The 27034-nt window shown below is 48.8% G+C and overlaps 3 protein-coding genes across 5 annotated transcripts; 2 read left to right on the forward strand and 1 right to left on the reverse strand.

Moving 5' to 3' along the window:
- The first annotated feature begins 14 nt into the window (after window positions 1-14).
- On the forward strand, window positions 15-26703 carry LOC127482780 (SLC35A4 upstream open reading frame protein). Of its 3 annotated transcripts, none has more exons than XM_070076206.1 (4): window positions 15-377; window positions 2342-2440; window positions 24105-24220; window positions 26294-26703. In XM_070076206.1, exons 1-4 carry the CDS (start codon window positions 363-365, stop codon window positions 26574-26576), a joined length of 513 nt encoding a protein of 170 aa, XP_069932307.1. In that variant the 5' UTR covers window positions 15-362; the 3' UTR covers window positions 26577-26703. The 3 variants fall into 3 exon arrangements, with proteins under 3 accessions (XP_069932307.1, XP_069932308.1, XP_051700261.1); XM_070076207.1 differs by having other exon boundaries at window positions 24105-24224; window positions 26390-26583; XM_051844301.2 differs by lacking the exons at window positions 24105-24220; window positions 26294-26703 and adding an exon at window positions 3041-5536.
- On the forward strand, window positions 3672-5536 carry SLC35A4 (solute carrier family 35 member A4). The gene has a single exon (XM_002710253.5). It carries the CDS (start codon window positions 3672-3674, stop codon window positions 4644-4646), a length of 975 nt encoding a protein of 324 aa, XP_002710299.1. The 3' UTR covers window positions 4647-5536.
- Window positions 6647-18603, reverse strand: LOC100346180 (plectin). Its single transcript, XM_051844085.2, has 14 exons — window positions 18465-18603; window positions 18207-18289; window positions 17820-17939; window positions 17297-17374; window positions 17008-17090; window positions 16455-16541; window positions 11508-11641; window positions 10303-10511; window positions 10147-10230; window positions 9572-9632; window positions 8525-8592; window positions 8019-8186; window positions 6915-7073; window positions 6647-6837 (listed from the first exon to the last, which is right to left on the reverse strand). Exons 1-14 carry the CDS (start codon window positions 18601-18603, stop codon window positions 6676-6678), a joined length of 1635 nt encoding a protein of 544 aa, XP_051700045.2. The 3' UTR covers window positions 6647-6675.
- Window positions 26704-27034: the final 331 nt, after the last annotated feature.

Here is a 27034-nt window from a genome sequence, read left to right on the forward strand (position 1 = left end):
CGCGCTTCCGTGCGTGGGCAGACCCACCGACGCCGGACGGCCTGCTGACGCCACAACGCAACTATGAGTTCATCAGGAGGCGGGAGACCGCCCAGGCCTTCGTGCAGGCGGAGGTTTGCGCATGAATGAGAACATGGCGCCCGGGTCGTGTGCGCGCACACGTTCAGCCTGGGACGCGACGGGAGGGGTCACACGGAAGTATCTGTGAGGAAACCGCCGGCCCCGCCGGCCCCCAGCATCCCAGAAAGCGCTCCACCCTCTCCAGAAATGCCCCGGAAGTGCTTCTGCCCTCAGTAAAGATGGCCACAGCGCTGGCTATGAGGAGGCGGGGCTGCGTCTGCGCAACAAGTTAGGCGGAGAAGATGGCGGATGACAAGGTGAGTGCATGTGGGGTGGTCTGCAGTCGTGTGGTCACTACACTCCATGACCTTAATTCTGGGGGAAGGTGACGCTGGAACTGCTCAAGCGTGACGGTGTCCCTTGTTTCCCCGAAGGCTCTTGTAGACTGTCTCAACAGTGGGGGAGGGCGGTTTAGGAAAGCGGAGCCGGACCCCCGCGGTCCAGCCACCCCGCAGCGGGACCACCGTCGCCCAGCTACTACCATACACACTGAGGCATTCACTGCTCTCTCTTCCACGTCCTAGGCCCCGAGTTATTCCCTGCAGAGACGCAGTGTTTCCTGTCCACATGGAAACTCAGACCGCCCTCGACTCCCTTTTGCACACACTGAACTTCACACTTAGATGCAATCAACGGCATTCAGTTGACTTACTCTTATCAACAGTTATTACCTATCGCATCCAGTAACTCACATTCAGTTTGGGGTGGCCTTGGCAGGAGGAGGGTGCAGCCTGGGCAGAAATCAGTTTGACCCCAGGTTGTTCACGGAAGTGCCTTAGGCCATTACTCAATTTTGTTCTGGAAGCTCAGCAGAACTCCCGCGTCTGGGTGCTGGCCGGTCCCTGCAGGCCCTGGGACACAGCAGTCAAGACAGACTGGTCCCACTTTTAGGGTACTTGTGGTCCAGTTAGTGGTGCTTTCTTGACAGACCTAATTGAAGGTTCTCTAGCTGTCCCTGCCTCCCCTACACACTACTTGCTATGTAAAATTCCTGGAGGGTTTGTTAAAAGTTATTAGTGCCTCTCCCGTCGGTCCCCTCCCCGGCCCCCACGTTTTATGGTTATTGTCTTTCCTCCTTTATCACTGCCATCTCAGGAAGGCTTTATAGGAAGAGATTTCGTTGGTTCACTCCATCCTCAACTCCCAGCCGTTGTTCACTAGAACAGAGGAAGGGGCAGCTGTTTGGTACAATCGTTAAGACACCACTCGAGGCCAGCGCCGCGGCTCACTAGGCTAATCCTCCGCCTTGCGGTGCTGGCACACCGGGTTCTAGTCTCGGTCAGGGCGCCGGATTCTGTCCCGGTTGCCCCTCTTCCAGGCCAGCTCTCTGCTATGGCCTGGGAGTGCAGTGGAGGATGGCCAAGTGCTTGGGCCCTGCACCCCATGGGAGACCAGGAGAAGTACCTGGCTCCTGCCATTGGATCAGCGCGGTGTGCTGGCTGCAGCGCGCCGGCTGCGGCGGCCATTGGAGGGTGAACCAACGGCAAAGGAAGCCCTTTCTCTCTGTCTCTCTCTCTGTCCGCTCTGCCTGTCAAAAAAAAAAAAAAAAAAAAAAAAAAAAAAAAACACCACTCGAGACTCCCACATTCCATATCCAAGTGCCTGGGTTTGACTTCTGGTGCCAATTCCAATTTCTGCTTCCTGCTTAGATGCACCCTGGGAGACAGCAGATGAAGGCTCCAATATTTGCGTTCCTACCACCCACCTGAGAGACCTGGATTGGGCCCCGGGCTCCTGGCCTTGACTTGGCCCAGCCCTGGCTATTGTGAGCATTTGGGTTGTGAACCAGCAGATGAAAGATGTGCTCTCTCTCTCTCTCTCTCTCTGCCTATCATGTAAATAAACATTTTTTTAAAAAAATTGTTGGGGATGGTTCAGGCTTTTTTAAATTTACTTATTTTATTTGAAAGAGTTATAGAGAGGCAGAGACAGAGAGATAGCTTCCATCCTCTTGTTCATTCCTGAAATGGTCACAATGGGCAAAGCTGAGCCGATCCGAAGCCAGGAGCTTCTTCTATGTCCCCACATGGGTGCAGGGGCCCAAGGACTTGTGCCATCTTCTGCTGCTTTTCCAGTAGGGAGCTGGATCAGAAGTGGAGCAGCCGGAACTCACCAGCTCCCATATGGGATGCTGATGCTGCAGGCAGTGACTTTACCTCCTATACCACAGCGCTGGCCCTGACGGGTCAATCTGTTGGAACCAACCTCTCCCTTGTTCTAGGATTCTGTATCCAAGCTTAAGGACCTGACATTCCTCAAAAACCAGCTGGAAAGCCTACAGCGACGTGTGGAAAGTGAGGTCAACAGTGGCGTGAGTCAGGTAGGGGCTGCTCTCCCTCGTCCCTTAGGTTTCATTACCCAGCATGCTCTTGTGAGTTTTGCATGGGTGATAGAGATTTATCCAGAGAATGGTTATTGTTATCTGTTTTCAGATACCCCAAGGAAAGTTTCCCTGAGAAAATGGTGCTTGAGCTGAGGTCTTAAGTAGGAGTTAACTTGGTGACGAGGGGAGGAAAAATCATTCCAGGCAGATAGAACAGCATAAGCAAAGCTCTTGTGATGGGAAGTAGCATTATGAACTTGACGGAGTAGAAGGAGGTCAGCTTGGCTGCTATAATTGGGAGCGTGCCAGGAAATGAGGCCAGAGAACTAGGTAGGCATCGGATAACCTGGACATCTCTGGCCCTCATTAGGGTTTTGTGGTTGGAACCTTCTGATCCCAGGGTTCTGAGATTGTGTGATCAGGGTTCCTAAGTTCTTTTTCTGGTGCCATAACCTTGAGGAAATCTTTAGAGAAAGTATCGCAGCTGTCCCGAGGGAAGCAGGGCAGGTGGTGGAATGCTGTCAGCCCAGTTTGAATAGCCCCTGGGCAGGAAAGGGGAGAGCCTGGCTGAGTTTGCTTCTGCATTTTTCTCCACAGGATGGCTCACTCTTGTCCTCCCCATTCCTCAAGGGATTCCTGGCTGGCTATGTGGTAGCCAAACTGAGGGCGTCAGCCGTATTGGGCTTTGTTGTGGGCACCTGCACTGGCATCTACACAGCTCAGGCATATGCTGTGCCCAACGTGGAGAAGACATTGAGGGACTATTTTCGGTCACTGCGTAAGGGGCCAGACTAGTTCTGGATCCCATGGGGGAGGCAGGATGAGCAGCTGGGGCCTGCAAGTGGAGGCCTTTCAATCGCAGACACTCTGTGTGGCTTCCCTGGCTGCTACCTATTGGCTTTTTTCAACTTCCCTGCTACCTTCATCTTTGCTTCCCTTCCTGCAGAGGGTGGGTGGTAGCTTGTCAGCCTGCACCGTGGACTCCTTCTTCCCTCCCTAACTCCATGGTACTGTTCCCAAGACTGTGGCTTCGAGGGCCAGCAGCCCCTTCCTCTCCCAGCCCTGAGCTCCCAGTCTGCAGCTGACTCTTATCCTCAGTATTCTCTCTGGCGATGTGCCACGGCTCCTCCCTCCTGCGCATCAGCTCTATAACTTGATTTCCCGCAAACATATTGCAACTCCCGCTGTCCCTTGCCTAGGTATACAGGCCACTTGGTCTGGTGTGGGCATGAGTGTAGAGGACGGGGGTATGCCAAGCCTGGGCCGTCCACGGCAGGCCCGCTGGATCCTGATGCTACTCCTGTCCACTGCCATGTATGGTGCCCATGCCCCGTTGCTGGCACTGTGTCACGTAGACGGCCGAGTGCCTTTCCGGCCCTCTTCAGCCGTGCTGTTGACGGAACTTACAAAGCTGCTGCTGTGCGCCTTCGCCCTCCTGGTGGGTTGGCAAACATGGCCCCCAGGAGGCCCACCCTGGCGCCAGGCTGCTCCCTTCGCACTATCAGCCCTCCTGTATGGCGCTAACAACAACCTGGTGATCTATCTTCAGCGTTACATGGACCCCAGCACCTACCAGGTGCTGAGCAATCTCAAGATCGGAAGCACAGCCCTGTTCTACTGCCTGTGCCTCCGGCACCGCCTCTCCGCACGCCAAGGGTTAGCACTGCTGCTGCTGATGGCAGCAGGGGCCTGCTATGCAGCAGGTGGTCTTCAGGAGCCTAGGAACCCTCTTCCCGAGACCCCTCGAGTAGCTGCTGCCAGCCCCATGCCCCTGCATATCACTCCACTCGGACTGCTGCTCCTCGTCCTGTACTGCCTCATCTCGGGCTTGTCATCTGTGTACACCGAGCTACTCATGAAGCGACAGCGGCTGCCCCTGGCACTTCAGAACCTCTTCCTCTACACTTTTGGTGTGCTCCTGAACCTAGGTCTGCATGTGGGCGGTGGCTCCGGCCCAGGATTCCTGGAAGGTTTTTCAGGATGGGCAGTGCTGGTGGTGCTGAGCCAGGCGCTCAGCGGCCTGCTCATGTCAGCTGTCATGAAGCACGGCAGCAGCATCACGCGCCTCTTTGTTGTGTCCTGCTCGCTGGTGGTCAACGCCGTGCTCTCGGCGGCCCTCCTGCAGCTGCAGCTCACAGCCGCCTTCTTCCTGGCCACACTGCTCATCGGCCTGGCTGTGCACCTGTACTATGGCAGCCGCTAGCCCCTGCTCCCTGACCCTAGACCTATAGATCGGGCACCACCTTCAGAGCCACCCCCAGGTCTCCGACCCCCTCCCCTCAGCAGCCCTGTAACAAGTGCCTTGTGAGAAAAACGGGAAGTGAGAGCATCCAGATCGGTGTCTGGGAGGTGGATGGATAATGGGGTACCTCTGGGAGTTGTGAAGAGTGGGCTTGGTTAAGGAAACTCTTGCCCTCCCTACCCCCAAGTTCTTCCAGACTAAGGAATTAAAATCTAGGCCTGAGAAATGACCCTATCCCTGATGAGGGAGGCACTCTGCCTTATCTTGGATGAATGCAGCTGCTCAGAATAGGGTGTGGGTGACAGGTGGCTTTCCTTGCCAGCTGTGGTCATCCCCACAGACCCACTTCTCCCAGGCCTGGTACTTACTGCTCCAGACACCATAAGGGATACTTAACCCCTGACTGTCACGCAGGAAGAGCCAGTTGCCACAGTTCATACAACCACCACTCAGGCGCTCTGCCAGCTACAGTAGTGCCTGGAGATGTGCCCCCCCCCCCATCTGCAGCGCTGCTCCCCTCCCCCAGCCTTGGTTCTGGAAACCCCAGAGAGGGCTGCGGCTTGACTATCTCAGGGAATGTTGCCCCTGGGCCCTGGCTTAAGCCCATACTTCTGACATCTCCTTACCCCAAGGGCCCTCTTGAAGCCCTTCGCCATCTCTAAAGCTCCTAGGAGATACCGTCCTTCCCACTCTGGGTCCTGCTCCAACCTGGCAGTGTCCCAGCTTCAACAGCCTGGGGAAGCTCTCTGCAGAGTGACCGGTTACAGGAAACTTCTAAGTTCAATCAGTGTCTCTAATTGCATAAGCAATAAGGTGTTAATAAAGTGTTCTAAGGTCTGGGCTGGTTCCTACAACTGGCTATGATTGTCCTTTATTGTCTTTGTTGCACAGTTCTTCTCAAACATAATTTTGTTTCCCCTGGTGTCCTGAGTATTTTAATTCTGGAGAAACTTCTAGACTAGAAGAACATGATGTTTGCTCCCAGCATTATTTCTTCTAGGAGTTCTATGGAGCTGGTGCTGTAGCTTTTGAGACTCCTCTAAAGTGCAAATCTTGGGCCCTGGGGTTGTGGGGAGAGTTGAAAATAGAAGCTACAAGACCCAGCAGGACAAATGACTCCAGGCTAGAAAACTGATTGCAAATGGTCTGATTCTCATTTCCTCTGCTTCCCTCATTGATGATCCAGATAGCATCTATGCTTTAAAATCATGGCTAGAGATTGGGCATTTAGCTTAGTGATTGAGATAGCTATGTCAGAGTTCCTGAGTTCAAGCCTCTGCTCCGCACTCCAGTTCCGTGCCAGCGTAGACCAGGAAGCTGCAATGATGGCTCAAGTAATTAGATTCCTCCCACCCATGTGGAGACGTGAATTGTCATTGCAACTCTGGCTCCAGCCCTGGCTTTTGGAGAGCAAACCAGTAGATAGCTTTGTTTACATCTCTGCTTTTCAAGTAAATTCTAAAAATTAAAAAGTCATGACCAGAGGAGTGATTCTGTGGTAGAATACCTGGTGAGCTTGTGAAATTAAAAAAAATAGTGTTTGGCCTACCCCAGACCTATAAGAATCTTAGAGACTTGGGGTGGGGAGAAGTTGGGAATATTTTTTCCCACTTTAAGCAGGCTCCCTGAGTGCTTCCCAGATTCTGATGCACACTGAAAGGTTGAACTGCTGCTATCTGCAGCGTAGAACCATGGCCAGAATTGATTTTGAATCTGGCTCTGCTGCCACTTAATCACTGACTGTCCTTAGGCTGCTAATCGCTCCTGGCTTCAGTTGTCACATCTCTGAAACGAGGATCAAACAATACCTACCCATAAGGCAGCTGAAAAAAACTAAATGAAATAGTGGATGCTGGGTGCTAAGAGACTGGCACAATGAGACATGGTTACTAGTATTATTGATGATCTGTAATGAGGGTTAACTTGGTTGTGTCCTACCTTCCTCTCAATTAGGACCCACAAGACAGGAGAGAGAACTGACCCCATACACCTAGTCTGTTCCCTGCTGGAACTGCCAGTTCTGGGCTTGGAGCTCCTGGTTCTGTGTGGCCAGCTTGATGTTGTCTTGCAGGACACCAGCCAGCAGGCTGCGATGATGGCGCTCTGTAGTCATGGCCTTCTCCTCCCACAGCCTCTGCCAGGCTCGGAATACCTGTGCCCAAATTCAGAGAAGCCTGTGGGTCAGCCAGCTGTAGCAGCAGCCCAAAGCACATCCTCATCCCCACTGACCTGCAACATGTGGCATGTCTGAGCTTGGGCGGCCCGCACGTGCAGGTCATAGAGAGCTGCCAGGTCCTGCTCTGCGCTGTCCCGCTCTGCCTGCAGGGCATCCAGCTGGAGCCTCAGCACTGTCTGCTCCCGGCGCCACCTCCGCCTCGCCTCGCAGGCCTTCAGTGACAATATGTACCTTGTTGAATGCCACCACATGCCAGGCTCTGTGCTAAATACTTTGTGTATTAGCTCCTTATGGGGTCGTGACCATTTTATGGATTTGGAAACTGGATTAGACAAGTGACCTCACTTTCCCAAATTCCTATGGGTAGTAGGGGACATAGAATGAGATGGCACATTCATATTTTCCTGGAAGGAAAATCCAAATCCAGCAGTGTGGCATACACCTGTGCCTTTAGCCTTGCTCTGACTACACGCTGGGCTCCAGCCAGACTAGACAGCTGGTGCTTCCGAGAACCCCTTCAGTTACTGCTTCCTTCTGGAGCTTTGCTCATACAGTTTTGTTGTGAGAATATACTCTCCTCTCCCATGTCATGTACATAAGTTCTTAATTTGTTCAGACAGGTTTGCTGAGTGCATCTATCAGGGGTGGGTAATGTCCAGCCTGCAGACCATCTAAAGCCCTTGAAAACATTTGGTCTCTCCCTGGCAAGGCAACCACAGGCAGGGCTTGAAGCTAGGTAGGTCTGTAGCAGGATAATTTTTAAGTTGATAGTTGTGTATGGCCCAAGAACTTATAAACATCCACATGGCCGTTAGCAGAAAAAGTATTCCCCACCCCTTTATATAAGCAACACAAATTGCCTTTGTGGAGCTGGGAATCTAGTGAATTTCTCTGGCTGATTTGTTTGCCATTTGAGTTTCAACTTAGATGCCCTCTGCTCTGATCCACACCAGCCTGGGTCAGCTATGCCTCTTTGTACCCACAAGCCCCCAGAACCCCCATCCCAGCCCTTAGCATGAGAATTGCCTCATCTGTGGCTCGCAAGACAGAGCCTTGAGAGATGTGAGCCCACTGGTTGCGGTTGATGCTGGGTCTCAGCCCCCAGCACAGTACCTGGCCCAGTTATAAGGAGCCTCAGGCCCCTCCACCCTTCTAACCTCCTCTTCAGTCACCAGGTCTTTGTCCTGTTCACTTGCCACCTCCTTCTCCTCTTGTTCCAAACGCTTCAGCTCCTCTTGGATCCGAATTTGGTGCTGCTCTCGTAGTCTCTGCCTCCGAGCCTGGGCCAGGAAGAACTGCAAGGCCACATCTGGGGCCTTTTGGGCCTAGGTAGCATCAATCTAGGCTAAGCCAGAAGCCCACGTGTGCACAAAGCTTTGAGACACAGAGCCCAGCTTTTCCAATAGAACCTCATTGTCAGGGCTGCTTCCAGAACTAAATTCAGGACCTAGCTGGCCTGGAAGAGCCTGTGGACCCTTGCCCCTAATCCAACCCAGTGGGAAAGTAGCCCCAATCCTCTCTCTTCCCTGAGGGATTCAGGGTCCCTGACTTGCCCGGTATGTATTTCTCCATGATTTCAGGGCAGGGTAAACAGAAGGCAGATTTGCTGAGCTCTGCAACTCTGCTCAGTGGTCAATCATTCTTGGAGTCCGTGTGGTCTTACCTGTTCCTCAGTGTCCCCAAGAGGGTGCTGTGGGTGGAGCCCAGATCGTAGAGTTGCTGTTCTTGCTGCTAAAGGAAAATGGAAGTAACCATACCATAGGTGAAGAAGACCACTCTCCCCATAACCCCCATGTCCCAGATCACCTTAAGGCTCCCCTTGAGGGCTGGGTTCTGGCTTGCTATTGAATCTATCACAGACTGACAATTCTGTACCCTTACTCCTAGAACAATACAGGTTAAGCTTGGAGCTTTGAAACTGGATCAGGGTCCTGGCCCCTCCTTTTCTTGTCTGTATGACCTCAGGCAATTGACTAACCCTTTGCATCTCCATGTTTTGTAAAATAGAGCTGATAAAAGTTGCAGAGAGCATGAGATAAGAAATGCACACAGAACCTTGAGCACTTAGGCACCTCTTAGTAAATGGAGACTAACATGCCTAATGCCTGGGCCTTTTCACCTCATTCCACCACACCCAGGGCTCTAAACACAAGATGCAAATAACCATGAAAAGGGAAGTAAAGGGACCCATGATGTGGTGTAGCAGGCTAATCCTTCACCTGAGTTGGCATCCCATATGGGCACCACTTCCTGTCCTTGCTCCTCTTCTTCTGATCCAGCTCTCTGCTATGGCCTGGGAAAGCAGTAGAAGATGGCCCAAGTGCTTGGGCCCCTGCACCCGCTTGGGAGACCCAGAAGAAACTTCTGGGCTCCTGGCTTTGAATCGGCCCAGCTCCAGCTGTTGCAGCCATTTGGGGAGTGAACCAGTGGTTGGAAGACCTTTCTCTCCATCTCTCCCTCTGTAACTCCACCTCTCAAATAAAAAGGAAGAGAAGGACCAGGAGAAGTTGGGCAGGAGCAGGGTTTCAACCATCCACAACACATCATAGCACACAGCACCCCTTTATGCACAGGAAAGGCCATGCCTAATGGGATGAAGGAGCACTGTATTTGGCTTCTAGGGTCTGGAGTATGACTGCATCTCTGCTGCCTCTGGTTATGCCAGTGGCTATGGCCTATTCACATCTCTTCTGAGTGTGAATTCACTCACCTGAAATGTAGGAACATTGTTGTCTTCCCTGGTTAAAATACTTCAGTGGTTCGCCTTTGACCTTCAAGCAGAATCCAAACACATCAGTAAATTTACAAGTCCCTGTGTGGCCTGTCCCCTGCTTTCCTTTGCAGGCCCTCTCTCCTGACTCTCAAATTCTGTTCTTCTGCAAGTGAAGCCATTTGGAGGCACTTGCTTACCTCTGAGTCTCTGCCTATTGTTTTCTGTCTGAAATGCTCTTCACTTATCTTTGCTGACCCCCTTCAGGAATCACTTCCTCCATTAAATCTTCCTTCCTTCTCTTGCCAAGACTTAGATGCCCCAGAGAACACTGTTTTTTAGAAGCCTTTCAGAGCACTGATCATGGTGTTAAAATGTTTTTTTCCCAGCAGATCATCAACTGCACAGGATGGGGAATACGCAGGGCTGTGCCCAGCACACAGTGGGTGGTCACTAAATGTTTGGGAATCAATAAATCAATGAATGACTAGAGGGCTGCCTCGTGGTATTCTGTAAACACAGGAGAGGAAAGCATATATAAATGGGGTTCCAGAGAAGCTGGGTGAGAAAAATACCTGTGGTTCTGGGAGCCCCCCAGCCTCAGCTCTGGCCCTTTGGAATGTCTGGCTTCTCAGGGGCTGACTCCAGGCTTTTACCACCTATGGAGGGAGAATTCATGGTGGACATTGGCCGATGCTTTCCCAGGTGCCCACAGGCCTTACCTGACTCACCTGTAGTTCCCGCAGGGCCTTGCCCAGCTGGCTAAGCCGGCTCTCCGTCAGTGTGTCCCCAAGGAGGCCTAAACGCAGAGTCTTCAGCCCAGCCCTGCGGACCCTGGCCTCTTCTACTGCATCCCACAGGGTGGGCCTCACCTGTTTTGCCTGCGTCCTCCTTTCCGAGGCCCCCAACAAAGCAGCCTGGAGCAAGCTCAAAGAGCTGCCTATTAAGGGGAGACTCAGTAAATTATTCCTTCCTGTGGACTCCGAAGGACACTGCTTGTAATGCTTTTTATTTTTATTAATGGTGCTATTCATAAAAATATCTAACCTCCATTAGGATTTTACATGTGCTGATGGCCTCATGCCAAAGCCATTCATGGATTATCTGCTTTCATCCACACGACACTCCAGTGAGGCAGCAGGTGTAATCTCTCCTGCCTCCCCCATGTTTCCCGGATGAGGCAAGGAGCTCAGAGAGGTCAGGCAGGCACCTTCTCGATGAGTGGCAGAACTGAAACTCAAGCCCAGGGCTGACACTGAAGCCAGCGTTCTTAATCAGGATCCCAAACTGGCCTCTAGATAATCATGCCTGCCCCTTGCTGCTTTATCCTTGAGGGTGTGGGCTGCCCCAACTTATCTTCCTCATTCATTGGGGCCTGGCACAGGAAGATATCTGGAATTTAAATTGTTTTTGTTGGTTTTGGAGACAGTTAGAAGGTCAGATTTTTTTTACTTTTGATATGGAAAACATCCAACAGACAGAATACATAGAAAATCCATCTCCCTGTCATCCTTTCAATAACTATCAACTGTTTCTTATTTGATCTGTACCCCCACCTTGACCTTCTCTAAGTCTTTGTCATCGCATTTCAGAGGACTGATTTTTAAATGTATCTGATGCTCTCTGAGCTATAAATTAAGCCTGCTTCCATTTTCTCTTGTGTGAATTAGGCCTACTTCATGGGATTGTGGCAAGAATTGAATGTATTAGTACAAAATTCCTTGGTAAGCTACTGAACATCTCCCAAGTGTGAGGATTGCTTTTACCTTGGCTTTCCTGCCCAGACTTGGCATCCTACCCACCCTGAGACCTTCCTGAACTCCTAGGAGATCAGTCTTTCTCTCTCTGTGTCCCCCTGGGCTGGAGTTAGGATGGATCAGGCCTAAAGCCAAATCCCAGAGCTTCCCAAGGAACCACACACGTTCCTCCAGGTCACCTTGGGGGTCCAGGCGAAGAAGTAGGCCACTGTAGTTGTTTCCTTCCAGGAGCCTTGAGACAATCCAGGGCAGACAGCCCTCCACCTCCTCACCAGTCACCTCACCAGCCAGTACCTGCAGCAGGGGGCAGTCTCTGCCAGAGGGAGAGAGGAAGGAAGGCGCTGTCTGCTGCTGATGGGAAAAGAAACTGGACAGAATCACAGTCCGACAGAAAAGCTCACTATCTCCAGTAACTTTTGAGTACCAGTAGACACAACTGCAACTTTATATTGATCTTTATTTTGTTATTATTTTAAAAATTTTAAATCATGGGATTTAATTTTTAAATCAAGGGATTTGTATCCAAAATATGTCAAGAGATCTTACAACTCAATAATATAAAGACAAGTTAATTTTTAAATAGGCGAAGGAAGGTGACCTCTGTGGAAAGGGTAGAGTTAGGCTACCCTCAGGATCCATCCCTCCTCAGAAATACCTGGCAAAAGTGGTCAGAATCAGCCTTATCAAAACTCTCGGAAACAGGCAAAGGCTTGCAGCTACCAAGTGAATGCTTAGCCAGAGGAAAGGCAACTTCAGTGTGGTATATAACTTATTCTGGTCTGATCCTCTTCCCCAATACAGAGATAGTCTTGAAGACAGCAAGCCCAATCTCTGGTGGGGTACCCTGTTTCTGAAGGGAGCAGAGTTGATAAAAAAAAAAAAAAAAAAAAAAAAAAAAAAAAAAAAAAGATTTATTTTATTTCAAAGGCAGAATGACAGAGAGAATGAGAGATCTTCCATCTGCTGGTTTGCTGCCCAAATGACCGCAACAGCCAAGGCGAGGCCAGGCTGAAGTCAGGAGCTCCATCCAGTCTTGTATGTGGGCCCAAGTAGTTGGACCATCTTCCACTGCCTTCTCAGGCACTTAGCAGGGAGCTGAATTGAAAGCAGAGCAGCTGGAACTTGAACCGGCACTCTATGGATATCAGCATCACACGCCACAGCTAAGCCTGCTATACCACAATGCCAGCAGTAAACTGAGTGGCTCTTGTTTCCAAGGAATTGAGTTTGTCCTTTTTGACTGACTTGGGTTTTCCCAAAAAAACTTATTAAAGGGACTTCCTTTTTTTTTTTTTTTTTTTTTTTTTTGACAGGCAGAGTTAGTGAGAGAGAGACAGAGAGAAAGGTCTTTTTTTTTTTTTTTCTTATTTTCTTATTTTTATTTTTGACAGAGTGGATAGTGAGAGAGAGACAGAGAGAAAGGTCTTCCTTCGCCATTGGTTCACCCTCCAATGGCCGCTGCGGCTGGTGCACTGCTGCCAGCACATTGCGCTGATCTGAAGGCAGGAGCCAGGTGCTTATCCTGGTCTCCCATGGAGTTCAGGGCCCAAGGACTTGGGCCATCCTCCACTGCACTCCCTGGCCACAGCAGAGAGCAGGACTGGAAGAGGGGCAACTGGGACAGGATCCGGTGCCCCGACCAGGACTAGAACCTGGTGTGCTGGCGCTGCAAGGCGGAGGATTAGCCCATTGAGCCGCGGAGCCGGCCAGGAAGGTCTTCCTTTCCATTGGTTCACCCCCCCCAAGTGGCCGCTTCGGCTGGCGTGCTGCACCGACCCGAAGCCAGAAGCCAGGTGCTTCCTCCTGGTCTCCCATGTGGGTGCAGGGCCCAAGGACTTGGGCCATCCTCCACTACACTCCAGGGCCACAGCAGAGAGCTGGACTGGAAGAGGAGCAACCGGGACAGAATCTGGCGCCCCAACCGGGACTAGAACCCAGGGTGCAGGTGCCGCAGGTGGAGGATTAGCCTAGTGAGCCGCAGCACCAGCCTAAAGGGACTTCTTTTTGTTTTTCATATCTCTGAACTCTATCAGGGCAGAGTGGCTTTGTGGATGATGTTCTCTGAAAACATTTAAAGACAAAAAAACAAGCCAGTTACCTGGAACAAAAGCAACAATTGAGAGGCAAACAGTGGACATGCTGAAAGATGAGGCTATAAAATAAGGTATATAAAATACAGAAAACCAATGAAACTGAAGTTTATTTCTTTGAAAATATTTTAAAAATCAACAGAAGTTTGAGAGAGATTTATTTCTAAAATCAGAAAGTGAGGACATTCCTATCAACCTTACGGAAATAAGACTTGTGAAAATACTACAAACAATTGTAGACTGACAAATTAGAGAATGTAGATGAAAAGGACAAATTCCTGGAAAGACAAAAATGACTTAAGAAGAAATTAGAAATTTTGAATAAACCTATAACAAGAGATTGAGTCACTAATCAAAAACTCCGAATAAGAAAATAAAGTTACTTCTGGTTCTCTCTCTCTCTCCCCTCAAATAAATAAATAAATAATTTAAAAAGGAATTATACACTAGGACCAAGTGTGATTTCCCAGGAATCAAAGGATGGTTCAACAATTGCAAATCAATCAGTGTAATTTACTACATTAATATATTAGAGGAAAACCTAAACAGTCATTTCAATTGATGCAGAAAAACCTTTGACAATATTCAAAACCCTTTCATGATAAAAATACTCAACAAAATAGGAAAGAAATAAATTCACAACAAGATAAAGAGCATATTTGCAAAACCCACAGCTGATGTCATACACAACAGTGAAAGACTGAAAGCTTTCCCCTAGATGAAGAACAATACAAGGATGATAGCTATGAAACTGCTACTCAAAGTTACCCAAAATAATTGAAAAAGAATGTTCAAGTATGTGGACATGAATATTTGTAGCAGTGCCACTCACGATAGCCAAAAGGTGGAAAAACCCAAATACCCACTGGCTGATAAGATGTTTCAACAAAATGTGATGTATATAACAGAAGAATATTCGGACATAAAATGAATGAAGGCCATAAAACAAGTGAAGACAATATAATATAATGTGATGAGTCTTAAAAACATGATGGTACTCGAAGGAAACCAGACATAAAAGTTACATCTTATATGATTCCATTTATATGAAACATCCACAATACGTAAATCCATAGAGATGGAAACCAATTAGTAGTCATTAGGGACTGGAGGAAAGGGGAAATAAAAATAAGTTGCTTAATGGGTACAGGATTTAGTTTTGGGGTGATGTAACTGTCTTGGTACTAGAGAGTTCTATAACATCATGAATGTACTTAATGCCGCTAAATTGTACGTTATAGAATGGTTGATGGTTAATTTTATGTTATGTGAATTCTGCCTCAATGAAGACGAAGTTAAGAATAGGGTTACCATGTGACCCAGCAATATCAGATCTTGGAATCTAAAGTAACTGAAAACATATGTCCAAGCAAAAAGTGGGACATGAATGCCCATGGCAACATTATGATAGCCCAAATGGTGACATCTAACACCCTCCAAAAGATAAATTGATAAACAAAATCTGGTAAATCCATACCATGAAATACTACTGGGCAATTAAAAAAAAGTGAAGTTCTGATGCTACAACATGAATGAGCTTGAAAACATTACGCTAAATGAAAGAAACCACATACAAAGGGCCACACGTTGTATGATTCCATTTATGTGAAAAGCCCAGAATAGGTAAATCTACAGATTAGTGACTGCCTTGGGCTGAGAGTGGGAGGCAGGCTCAGGAATGCTTGCAGATGGGATTGGATTCCCTTTTTTGGGGTGAGGAAACAGTTCTAAAATTAGAAAGTACTGATCAACACATGACTTTGTGAATATACTGAAGGCTCCAAAATTATACATTTTAGAAGAATGAACCTTTTGACATGTAAGTTATATTTTTTAAAAGCTGATTTTCTTTTTTATTAGAAAAGGTCCCTTACATAATAAAATAGAGACAAGACTTTAGAATTGTCTGGAATTTAGGGTACTCCCCCCCCCTTTTTTTTTCTCTGATTTTCAGAACTGAGATGGAAAACTTCCAGGTAACCTTGTCTTCATGCTTCATTTTCTATCCTTTGCTCAATGCTCAAAAGTTAATGTGAGGGGCTGGCACTATGGCGTAGCAGATAAAGCCAACGTCTGCAGTCCTGGCATCCTGTATGGGCGCTGGTTCGAGACCTGGCTGCTGCTCTTTCAATCCAGCTCTCTGCTATGGCCTGGGAAAGCAGTAGAAGATGGCCCAAGTGCTTGGGCCCTTGCACCCACATGGGAGGCCCAGAAGAAGCTGCTGGCTCCTGGCTTCAGGTTGACCCTGCTCTGGCTGTTGCAGCCATTTGGGGAGTGAACTAGTGAATGGAAAAACTCTCTCTCTCTCTCTGCCTCTGCCTCTGCCTCTGCCTCTGCCTCTTTCTAACTCTGCCTTTCAAATAAATAAATAAATTTTTTTAAAAAAAGTTAATGTGAATTGGTGATAGAAAATAATAATGTCAAGTCAATTTGCAAAATTTGTAATATGAAACAGATGGCATTTTCCATCTTGGTTTTGGAAATTTATGTCCTTTCCACATTTTCAGTCTGATAGATCATAAGTGGCTGAAAAGAAATGTTAAAAAAAAAGAAACAGAAAATCAAAAATTGGACAAAAGTACTTGGAGACTATTTATAGATGCCCCGTGGTGTGCTTATGAGCATATGAAAAAGTAGTTCTTGGAAACATTAATTTCATTTTATGGTTCCTCTAGTTCTCAACCCTGTTGCCTTTTGCAACATCGTCTGCCCACAGAGGGTCTTAGCCCAGGTCTGGGCTATTCTTAACTGTCAGGAGGAGAAACTTCGATGCTGCCCTAGGCCTTTACATCCATACTTCAGCCCCTAGCCACCCCCGATGCAGTCAGAAGGCATCCTCAGACTTACGGAACTCCGGGCAGCTGCAGGATCCGCAAGGCCCCTCGCCACATGCCCCGAGGTCCAGCCCCCTCTGCAGGGTCAGGCCCCGGGCAGGACATGGTGAGAGTAAGCAGAGAGCAGGCCCTGTGGAGTAGAAGGGAGACTCAGGCCCAATGCCCAGGGGCTGGGGGCTGACAGCTGCCCTTGGCTGCTCACCTGCCTTCCCCAGCTGTGGCCTGCAAGTACAGTTCCGAGGCAGCCCTCGAGTCAGACACCGCCACTTCACTGGCACCTTCCCCCACCCTGGAGGAAGAGAGGCTGAGTTCAGCTCCAGAGCACCAAGGCCCCATCTGGCGCCCTAGAGCCTCTGGATGGGGAGCCCACAGAGTTCCCTGCAGCCTGTAAGATGCTTCCCAATGGCTCCGGGTCCAGCAGACCTCCACCCAAAACCTCCCCTCTTCATCATATTACTCTTCCTTCTGTGATCTGCCCAGTGAGGGAGACAAGGTAGTTGGAGTTGCCCCCATTTTACAGATGGAGAAAATGAAGTCCTGCTCAGTGAGATGCTCGAAATCACCCAGTGCGATTGACAGTGGCTGACTCGGGATGTGGGGTAGGGGGTAGAGCTGCAGGGCTGTAGATGGGATGAGAGGAGTAGCAGGGGTGGGCATGCAGGAAGAAGTGAAGAGGGCGGTGGGGAGTCCTGGGAACATATCAGTCCTGCCTTAAGACAAGCACCCTCAGACCCTGCCGAGCCCCAGATACTCACAAGCCCAGAGGGGCCACGTCCAGCACTGATAGGTTCTCTGTTGCTGGGGAGAGCAGGTCCCTGGTCCTCCCGCTGGGGCTGAGCTGGCGTCACACAAGCATTCCTGTTACAGACTGAGCCTTTCCCCTATCTGTGCTCCCATGGGGAGAGCAGTCAGGGAGAAGGAGAACCCTGGAGAGGTAGGCTCACACTGCAGAGCAGCGGAGTGCAGCTGGGGCCAAGTTCTGGTTCCCCACAGGCTTGGCCCTGAGTCCCCAGGTTCTGCTCTCTGCTCCCCTAGGGGTCTCACCTGCACCAAGCTAAGAGTAGTGAGCACAGGATCTGAGTGGCTGAGTGGCTGAGCTTCTTCAAACAGCAGGTGCAGCAGCTGGAGTGGAGAAAGGGAGCCAGGGGACTGAGAGATTTACCTGTCCTTCAACACTGCCTGAAGGTGAAGTCTGTGCCAGGCCCTGGCATCCAGAACATAAAGAGCCCAACCCTCTCCCTAACGTTCACATCAAGCAATCATTTCCAGTGTTTGCACTGAAACACTATTACTATTATTATTACTATAAGTATATTACTATCACTACAACTATTACTATTATTAGTACCAAGAACTGTGAAGATTAGACATCATGGATACTTGATCTGTGTACACCACCCATCCTATCAGCCTCAGCTGCTCATCCTCCTTGGTTATTAGCAAATGTCCTGTGTGGAGCACAGGAGCCCCCACCCTGGAGGGGAGGGACATGTAGTCTAGCTGGGCTGAGGAAGGGAAAGGTTCTTGGAAATCTGGAAGAGCATGAGGTCTGTGTCCCGGGGCTCACCTGAGGCACAAGTCGGGGTGCCTCGGTTTCCCGGCCACGGAGCAGCAGGGCCACACTGTACCCTTGGCTCACGGAGCCCAGGGTGGCCTGGACTCGTGCCAGCAGCTCCTGCTCTGCCTCCTGCAGGGAGACACAGGCACACTTCCCTGGCTCAGGTGCCCCATCCTAGCCTCCCCTGAGCAAAGGGGCCGGGGCGGAAGTAACCACCCCAGGACCCAGGGACTGGGAGGCCTCCTCCTCATCCCATCACCCTTTCAGACCCCTTACCACAGCAGCATCAGTGCCCAGGACTCTGTCAAAGATGAAGCTTTGTTCCTGTAGGCAGTGCAGGGGTCAGCAGTGTCATCCCCTCTTCCTCACCCCTCCTCTACCCCCCATCCGTTCTACCTGAGTCTCCAGAGTCCCCTGCTGATGCAGACGGAGGCTCCTGAGCCCCTCTGGAAGGAGGGTGGGGCCACAGGTCCCAGAGCCTAAAAAAGGCAGACTTCAGGTCAACTCTCAGGAGGGAAATGGAGCTCCAGGATTACTGGGTCCTGCCCCCACCAGTGCCCAAGTTTCCCACTCTGTGCAGGTCTCGCACTCCTCCCCTCCTAACAGGCTCCACTGGGCTGCACCTCTCTGAGAGTGACTATGAAGGCTCCTTACCTGAATCCCTGCTCAGCTCCACTTCCACCACCACGGTCAGCATGGCAGGGGGCTGGGGGGAGACAGTGAGGGCCCCTGGAGCGGGCAGAGTGGCCTGGCCCAAACCTGCGCCCGTGCCTGCCTGCTTTCCACACTCCATGCCTTCCTCGCCTCTTAGATTCCCTTCAATAATTCATGTGCGTCTCTGAGAGCTTTGTGACTCTGGACAGTAACCTGTCTTCTGAGGAAATACTGCATGAAGTTCCCCCACTTTTTTTTTTCTTAAAAGTTCAAACATCTAACAGTTGAGGGAATGGTATAATGACCCTCCAAGTACCTAACTTCAGCAATGACCAGCATCTGACCAGTCTTATTTTTCATTCTGCCATCCCCAGTGGATTTTTTTTTAAAAGAAAATCTATTTCTGTATGTACCTGTAGAAGGCACTCGTTTAAAATAAACAGTTTTTATTGATATGTAATTGATATGCAATTCTCCCAGATGAAGTGTAGGATTCAGTGGCTCTTAGAGTCTTTCGAGATCTGTGCAACTGTCACCACTGTCAGTTCTGGAACATTCCCAGCACCTCCTAAAGAACTCCATACCTTTTAGCCATCTTTCCGTACCTACTAGACCCCAACATCCTCAGCCTAAGCAACCACTAATATAGACTTTCTGTCTCTGTAGATTTACTTCTGGTGGGTATTTTGTAGCAATGGAATCATACAATATGTGACCTTCTGTGTCCAGTTTTCAAGGTTCATTTCTTTCTACAGCTATGGTATTTATGGAATACTATTCCATTGCATAGTTATAAGGCATTTTGTTTATCCAGGGATTTAAATTGTTTTCACTTTTTGACTGCTGTGATTGGTGTTGCTTTGAGCATTGGTGTAAAATTGTTTGTTTGAATATCTCTTTTTTAAACATTTTTATTGTTTTCCACATCTTTTTTTTTTTTTTTTTTTTTTTTTTTTTTGGACAGGCAGAGTGGACAGAGAGAGAGACAGAGAGAAAGGTCTTCCTTTGCCGTTGGTTCACCCTCCAATGGCCGCCACGGCCAGTGTGCTGCGGCCGGCACACCACGCTGATCCGATGGCAGGAGCCAGGTAATTCTCCTGGTCTCCCATGGGGTGCAGGGCCCAAGCACTTGGCCATCCTCCACTGCACTCCCTGGCCACAGCAGAGAGCTGGCCTGGAAGAGGGGCAACCAGGACAGAATCCGGTGCCCCGACTGGGACTAGAACCCGGTGTGCCGGCGCCGCAAGGCGGAGGATTAGCCTAGTGAGCCGTGGCGCTGGCCTGAATATCTCTTTTTTTAAAAGATTTTATTTCTTTTATTTGAAAGGTAGTTACAGACAGTGAGAGGGAGAGACAGAGAGAAAGGTCTTCCCTCCATTGGTTCACTCCCCAGATGGCCACAAAGGCCAGAGCTATGCTAATCTGAAGCAAGGAGCCAGGAGCCAAGAACTTCTTCTGGGTCTCCCATGCAGGTGCAGGGACACAAGGACCTGGGCCATCTTCCACCACTTTCCCAGGTCACAGCAGAGAGCTGGATTGGAAGAGGGGTGGCCAGGACTAGAACCAGCGCCACAGGTGGAGGATTAACCCCCTGCGCCACAGTGCCAGCCTCTGAATACCTCTTTTCAAATCTTCTGGTTGTACAACTAGAAGTGGAATTGCTGGGTCATGTGACAAATCTGTTTAATTTTTAGAAAAACTGTCATACTGTTTCCCAGAGTACTACACCATTTTATATTCCCATAAGCAAGTACTAGATTTCCATTTTCTACATATTGTCCCTGATGCTTATTTTTTTTTCTTTTTTGGATTCTAGCTATCCTAGTGAGTGTGAAGCAGTATAACTCATTTGATTTGCATTTCCTTAATTACCAGTCATGCTTAGAATCTTTTCACTTTTTTTAAAAAAGATTTATTTATTTATTTATTTGAAAGGCAGAAATAGAGAGGCAGAGAGAGAGAGAGATTTTTTCATCTGCTGGTTCTCTCCCAAATGGCCTCAACTGGACCAACCTGAAGCCAGGATCCTGGAGCCTCTTCCGGGTCTCCCACATGGGTGCAGGGGCCCAAGCCCTTGGGCCAGCTTCCTCTGCTTTCCCAGGCACAATTACAGGGAGCTGGATCAAAAGTGGAGCAGCTGGGACCCAAACCAGCGCCCATGTGGAATGCTGGCCCTACAGGCAGAGGCTTAATCTTCTCTGCCATAGCATGGACCCCTATGTGTGTGTGTTTGTGTGTGTGTGTGTGTGTGTGTATAAACATGTAACATATACAGTGACGGCCTGACTCTCCCCAGCTTTGCCCCTTCCTGCTGCATCACTGTGAGAGTCCACAGCTGGATGTTGAGTCTGTGCGAGACATTTTTACAGAAAATGTGTTCCGTGACTTCTGAGTGCATCCATGGGGTTAATTCTGCAGGAGAAAGCTCTAGGGGGAAAAAGGATTTGCAGGTGGTGAGTGTCGAACTCTGTGTGTGTCCCTGTGTGTCACGTGAGTGCTTGCGGGACAGGCGGCCACAGGACGCAGGTGGGAGGGCTGCTCTGACCAGTGACCATGTCCCTTGTGCTCCCCAGACCTAAACATACACCTTTGCTACTAGATAATTGCTCTTTTACTAAGAGAATTTCTACTTACAGAAATGTATTTTGAAAACACATACTTTACACAGCAATTTTGTATCCATTTAAACTAACCTTTGTATCAATAAAGCACTGTTGTTCAGTGCTTTATTGTTCAGAAAAGTTTGTTCAAATACTGCCTATTTTTAACTTTTTAAATGTGTGTTTTCATCTATTTGAAAGGCAGAGTGACAGCGAGAAAGAGCTGTCTTTCATCTGATGACTCATTCCTTGAATGCCTGCAACAGTCAGGGCTGGGCTAGGCTGAAGCCAGACTCAATTTATTGAGTCTCCCGTGTGGGTGACAGAGGCTCAAGCATTTGAGCCATCCTCTGTTGGCTCCAATTTCTTGCATTAGCAGGAAGTTGAGTCAGAAGCACTGAGTAGCCGGAACCAGCACTCAGATACAGGATGCAATGTCCCAAGCGGTGCCTTAACCCGTTGCACCAAAACAGCCACCCCTGGGTCTCTTTGTAAAACACGTATTCCATTCATGAGAGTATAGCTTCTATGACCTAATCTCTCCCCAAGGACCCGCCTCCTAAACCATCACTCTGGGAGTAGGGATTTCAATACACAAATTCTGGAGTGTCACAAGTAGTCTACAGCACACCTGGGCAAAGGACAGGTTGAAAGGGGTCAGGGCCATGCCCCAGTCACTTGGAAGTGCTGAGGTGTGTGGTGACATGCAGCCTGTTCTGGCTGAGATCCAGGTGCTGGGGTGGTACACCAGCCACAAACAGCGAAGTACACACACCACTATGGCTCTGCATCTCTGCAATGCCAGTCTTCAGATCCTGGAGAGCTGAGGCCCCAGCAGGTACAGAGCCACAGTCTGGGTCTATTTTACAAGCACTAGGAATGGGTAGCTTTTTGCAGGTAACGGGAAGTGAGTGTGCTTGTGCCACAGTGCTGGCAGCAGCCACAGACAGAGCAGGCAATGCTAGGAAGAAACTTGAGGTCAGGGTGGCTGTGCTAGCCTGAGTTTCCTGGATTACCCCAGCCCATGCTTGAGCTTCCTGGGTAGCCTTGTTTACCTCTCGGGCTGTCTAGTCACCATGGCTGAAGCTTCCTCTTGCTTCTGTTCCTCCAGGGTAAGCCAAGAAAGTATCTTAGTTCATTTTCTATTGCTGTAACAATATTGTGGAAGTCATATTCCATTCATAATTTCATGTTATGATTGCAGAATTACAAAAATTATCCTAACAGCGATTTTCTCTATTATTCATCTCTATAGGTATTTTTAGTGAACAATGTGTACAGGTTTTTTTTTTTTTTTTTTGACAGGCAGAGTGGACAGTGAGAGAGAGAGAAACAGAGAGAAAGGTCTTCCTTTGCCGTTGGTTCACCCTCCAATGGCCGCTGCAGCCGGCGCGCTGCAGCCAGCACACCGCGCTGATCCAATGGCAGGAGCCAGGTACTTCTCCTGGTCTCCCATGGGGTGCAGGGCCCAAGCACTTGGCCATCCTCCACTGCACTCCCGGGCCATAGCAGAGAGCTGACCTGGAAGAGGGGCAACCGGGACAGAATCCGGCGCCCTGACCGAGACTAGAACCCGGTGTGCCAGCACCGCAAGGCGGAGGATTAGCCTAGTGAGCCGCGGCACCGGCCAATGTGTACAGTTTTAAAAGCTTAATTTACTTTTTCCTATGTTTGATAGCTTGTCAATTATAATTCAAGAGTATATAAATATAGACTCTTCAAAAATTAATATAAATGTAGCTATATATTTACAGAATAAATTGATGGATCTGTTTACTTTTTTTAAAAGATTTTATTTTATTTATTTGAAAGATAGAGTTACAGAGAGAGGTAGAGACAGAGAGAGGTCTTCCATCCGCTGCTTCACTCCCCAGATAGCCACAATGGCCAGAGCTGCACCAATCTGAAGCCAGGAGCCAGGAGCCTCCTCTGGATCTCCCACGTGGGTTCAGGGGCCCAAGGACCTGGGCCATCCTCTACTACTCTCCCAGGCCACATTAGAGAGCCGATTGGAAGAGGAGCAGCCGGGTCTCGAACTGGCGCCCACGTGGGATGCCAGTGCTTCAGGCCAGGACTTCAACCTGCTGCACCACAGCGCCGGCCCCAGAACTGCTTACTTGAAACATTTTGAAGGTTTACTTATATGTAATTTTATGTCCTTTGAGTCTAATATTAGAAGGCAGCATTTTTAAAAATACAGGTAATTGAAAAAAAAAAAAAAAGAAATTATCAATTCCCAACTTGACTCTCACTGGGATTAAACATGACAATAGGTCTGATCTGATTTCATCATCATTTAAAAAAAATCATCTATTATTTTTCACTTTATGTTTCTGTGTGGGAGCAAACTGTTGAAATACTTACTTAAGGTATACTAAGCTGATCTTCTGTATATTAAGATAATCAAAAATGAATCTTGATGTGAATGGAAGGGGAGAGGGAGTGGGAAAGGGGAGGGTTGTGGGTGGGAGGGACGGTATGGGGGGGGAAGCCATTGTAACACATGAGTCGTACTTTGGAAATTTATATTCATTAAATAAAAGATAAAAAAAAATACAGGTAATTGATAGAGAATAGACATCTATTTGGTTCACAGTTCTGGGGACTGAGATGTCCCAGAGCATAGCACCAGCATCTGCTTGGCATCTGGCCAGGGCCTTCTTGGTGCATCATCACACAGTGGAGGGCACCACGAGGAGAGACAGAGCATTGTGCTAGCTGCATCTCTTCTTATAGAGTCACTACTGCTGTTACAGGGGCTGCGCCTCATGACCTCATCTAACCCTAATTACCTCCTAAAGGTCCAACCCCAAGTACCATTCATGTGGATTTGAGAGTTAAATTCCAACACCTGAAATTTTGGGAGCAGAAGGGCTTCAGCTTCTTTCTCATACAGTCGCACTCACTGGCTTCCAGGCTGCCTACATTGATGTATCCCAAATCTTTAGGTGTTTCTAAGAGCTTATATAATCCTTATATAACCCACCTTGTTCCCTTCTCCAGTAAAACGTGGTCCCTGCCCAACCTGTCTTTCTCCCAGTTTGCTCACTTTGCTGCCACCTCCATTACCCTTCTTGGAAATGGTACAATGAAGGATGGTGTGGAAGAGGGACCACAACCAAGGGACCCTTTGAAGCATCCAGAGTGCTCCACCTGGCAAGTAAGATTAATAGCTCCGTCTGACCATCTGTGCACGGGTCTCAGCATGTGTTTCTCTTGCCTGCCTTGCTGGCTTTTTAGGGGCATTTGTCTTCAGGCTCAATATAGGACTCTGAGGCTCTGGGCCTATTTTCAGAGAACTCAGTTGGGCCCCATCAGAAGGAGTGTGTGGCTCCAGGCCTTCCCAGGAAAAGTGGCCTTCATATCAACGGTTATGAGGGAAACCAAGGGCTAGGATCCCTAAATCCTGCCTGCACCCTGTGCCTCTGTTCCCTTTCTCCTGGGATGTACTCCCTGAGAGAAGAAGGAATGTGTGTGTGTGGAGGGAAAGTAATAGTTTATTTTATGTGTCAATTTGGCTGAGTCACAGGAGGCCCAGATATTTAGTCAAGCATTATTCTAGGTATTTCTGTAAGGTTGTTTTGAATGACATTAATGTCGAAATTTTTTTAACGTTGACAGATGCATATTTTTATTTATTTATTTATTTGACAGGTAGAGTTAGAGAGAGAGAGAGAGACAGACAGACAGAAAGGTCTTCCATATGCTGGTCCACTACCCAAATGGCCACAATGGCTGGAGCTACACCGATCTGAAGCCAGGAGCCTGGTGCCTCTTCCCAGTCTCCCATGCGGGTGCAGGGGCCCAAGCACTTGGGCCATCCTCCACTGCCTTCCTGGGCCACAGCAGAGAGCTGGACTGGAAGAGGAGCAACTGGCACTAGAACCCTGCGCCCATATGGGATGCCTGCGCCGCAGGTGGAGGATTAACCTAGTGCGCCATGGCACTGGCCCCTAATGTCGAAATTGATGAATGTTGAGTAAGGTAGATTTCCCTCAGCAATGTGGGTAGGCTTTATCCAAGCATTTGAAGGCCCAGATGTAACAAAAAGACCCTGAGCCAAGATTCTGTCTAGCAGACAGCTTTTAGCTTTCGTCTGCAGCATCAGCTCTGACTGCCTCGGCTGGGGAACTATAGCTTGGACTCTCCTGGGTGTCGAGCTTTCTGGCTCACCCTGCAGATTTTGGATTTGTAAGCAGCCATAATTGCATGAGCCAATTCCTTATAGCAAATCTCTTTTTACACATGTGTATGTACATATCTTAGTAGCTTTGCTTCCCTGGAGAACCCTGCTTAATATAGGACCTTCTCACTTGGTTCCACCCAGCTGCACTTCTACCACCACACAGTCAGCTTGGCCTGTAGGGTGAGAGGGACACTGAGGTGAGGGTTGCACTCATGGCCTCTCCGCGCTCCATGGCTTCCATGCCTCTCGGATTACTCTCAATAATTCACTTCGGGACTCTGGAAGGGGAGGAGGCCTCTGAGCAGTTACATTAAGGGAAGTGACAGTTCCTTCTTTTCTGAGTCAAAACATCAATTCCTTCTTTTTTCTTTTTTGAAAACTTTGAAACATATTTCACGGTGGAGAGACTAGTGTAATAACCTGTGATACCCAGCTCCAGCAGTGAGCTCCTGTGGCCAGTCTCCTTTCCTCTCTTCCCTTCCACAATCCCAGGGGATTATTTTGGAGCAAATCTCAGACATTCTTCGATTTTATCTGTAATTATTTCAGTATATATTTTTTAAAAAAATATTTATTTGAAAGGGAGAGAGAGAGAAATCACCCGTCTGCTGGTTCATTTCCCAAATGCTCATAACAGTCGAGGCTAGGCTGTCTGTTCCTGTTAGGAACCATTTGTGGTCGCTCAGGGCTACCAGCATTGGTTCAGCTCTGTGTGAAGGCTTCCCTTTGGAGACTCTGCCCCAGAGCCTCCTGCAATGACTGTCTTACTGTCAGACAGAACAGTTATTATTAGCATTTGTGCCTCAAGAGTGCAAGAGAATGCTTGAATTACTGCAGGACCCTATGTCCACTCATTTCCTGGACTCAGATGGCCACCTAAAGGAAGCACAGTGGGAACTTCACTCACTGACTCTAACCATTTTCCAGTCCTAAAAGGCAGCTCTGTTGGGTATCAGCGTTTCCTATTTTCATGCATGCCTCAAATTCCTGTAGGGCACCCTTTGAATTGGCCAGTTTTCCTTGTCTTTCTGTCTGACCCTAAGGACCAGGATGCTGTCCAGCACTCATGAGGTGAGGAAACCCCAGGAGCAACCAGCATACACAGCAGCCTGCCGAGCTAATGTGTTTCACCCTCCTAGATCATCATGGTGGCTTTTCAAACAAGATGCCATATATTCACCCTGCAGCTGCCACTGTAACCCAACTAACTCCTTTATAGTCAACGCGATGGTTCAAAGGACACTGTCCAGACGCCTTGTGAATCTGGCAGCTCCTCAGGGGAAGCACAGGTTCGGGGGGACGTCTGTCTGCTTGGGAATGTGGTGAGTACGTTATCCCCTCCATCCCCTGGTAGTATGTTCCTGCACAAACCATTTGCATTTTGCTATGGAACGCTCCTGGAAGCTTTTCTTCCAGTTACGGAGTTTCTTCTATTATCACTCAAAATATTGTGGATGGTTCATGTTAAGATTATGTTTTATCTTTCAGTTACAGAGAATTTGTAATGACTGGCACTTTAGCTTGTTATACTTACTTAATCAAAAATTTTAATGATATATGTATTTATCTATTTGAAAGGCAGAGTGATGGGGACGGGAGAGATTTTTCCATTCTCTGGTTTACTCCCTAACTGCATCAGAAGTAGGCACAGGATCATGTCCCAACTGCCCCACTTCTGATGCAGTTCCCTGCTAATGGTCTAGGTGCTTGGGTGCCTGCCACCCATATGGTAGACCCAAATGAAGCTCCTAACTCCTGGCTTCAGCCTGGCCCAGTACTGGTCG

Source organism: Oryctolagus cuniculus, chromosome 6 (genome assembly GCF_964237555.1).
Source record: "Oryctolagus cuniculus chromosome 6, mOryCun1.1, whole genome shotgun sequence".
Lineage (NCBI taxonomy): Eukaryota > Metazoa > Chordata > Mammalia > Lagomorpha > Leporidae > Oryctolagus > Oryctolagus cuniculus.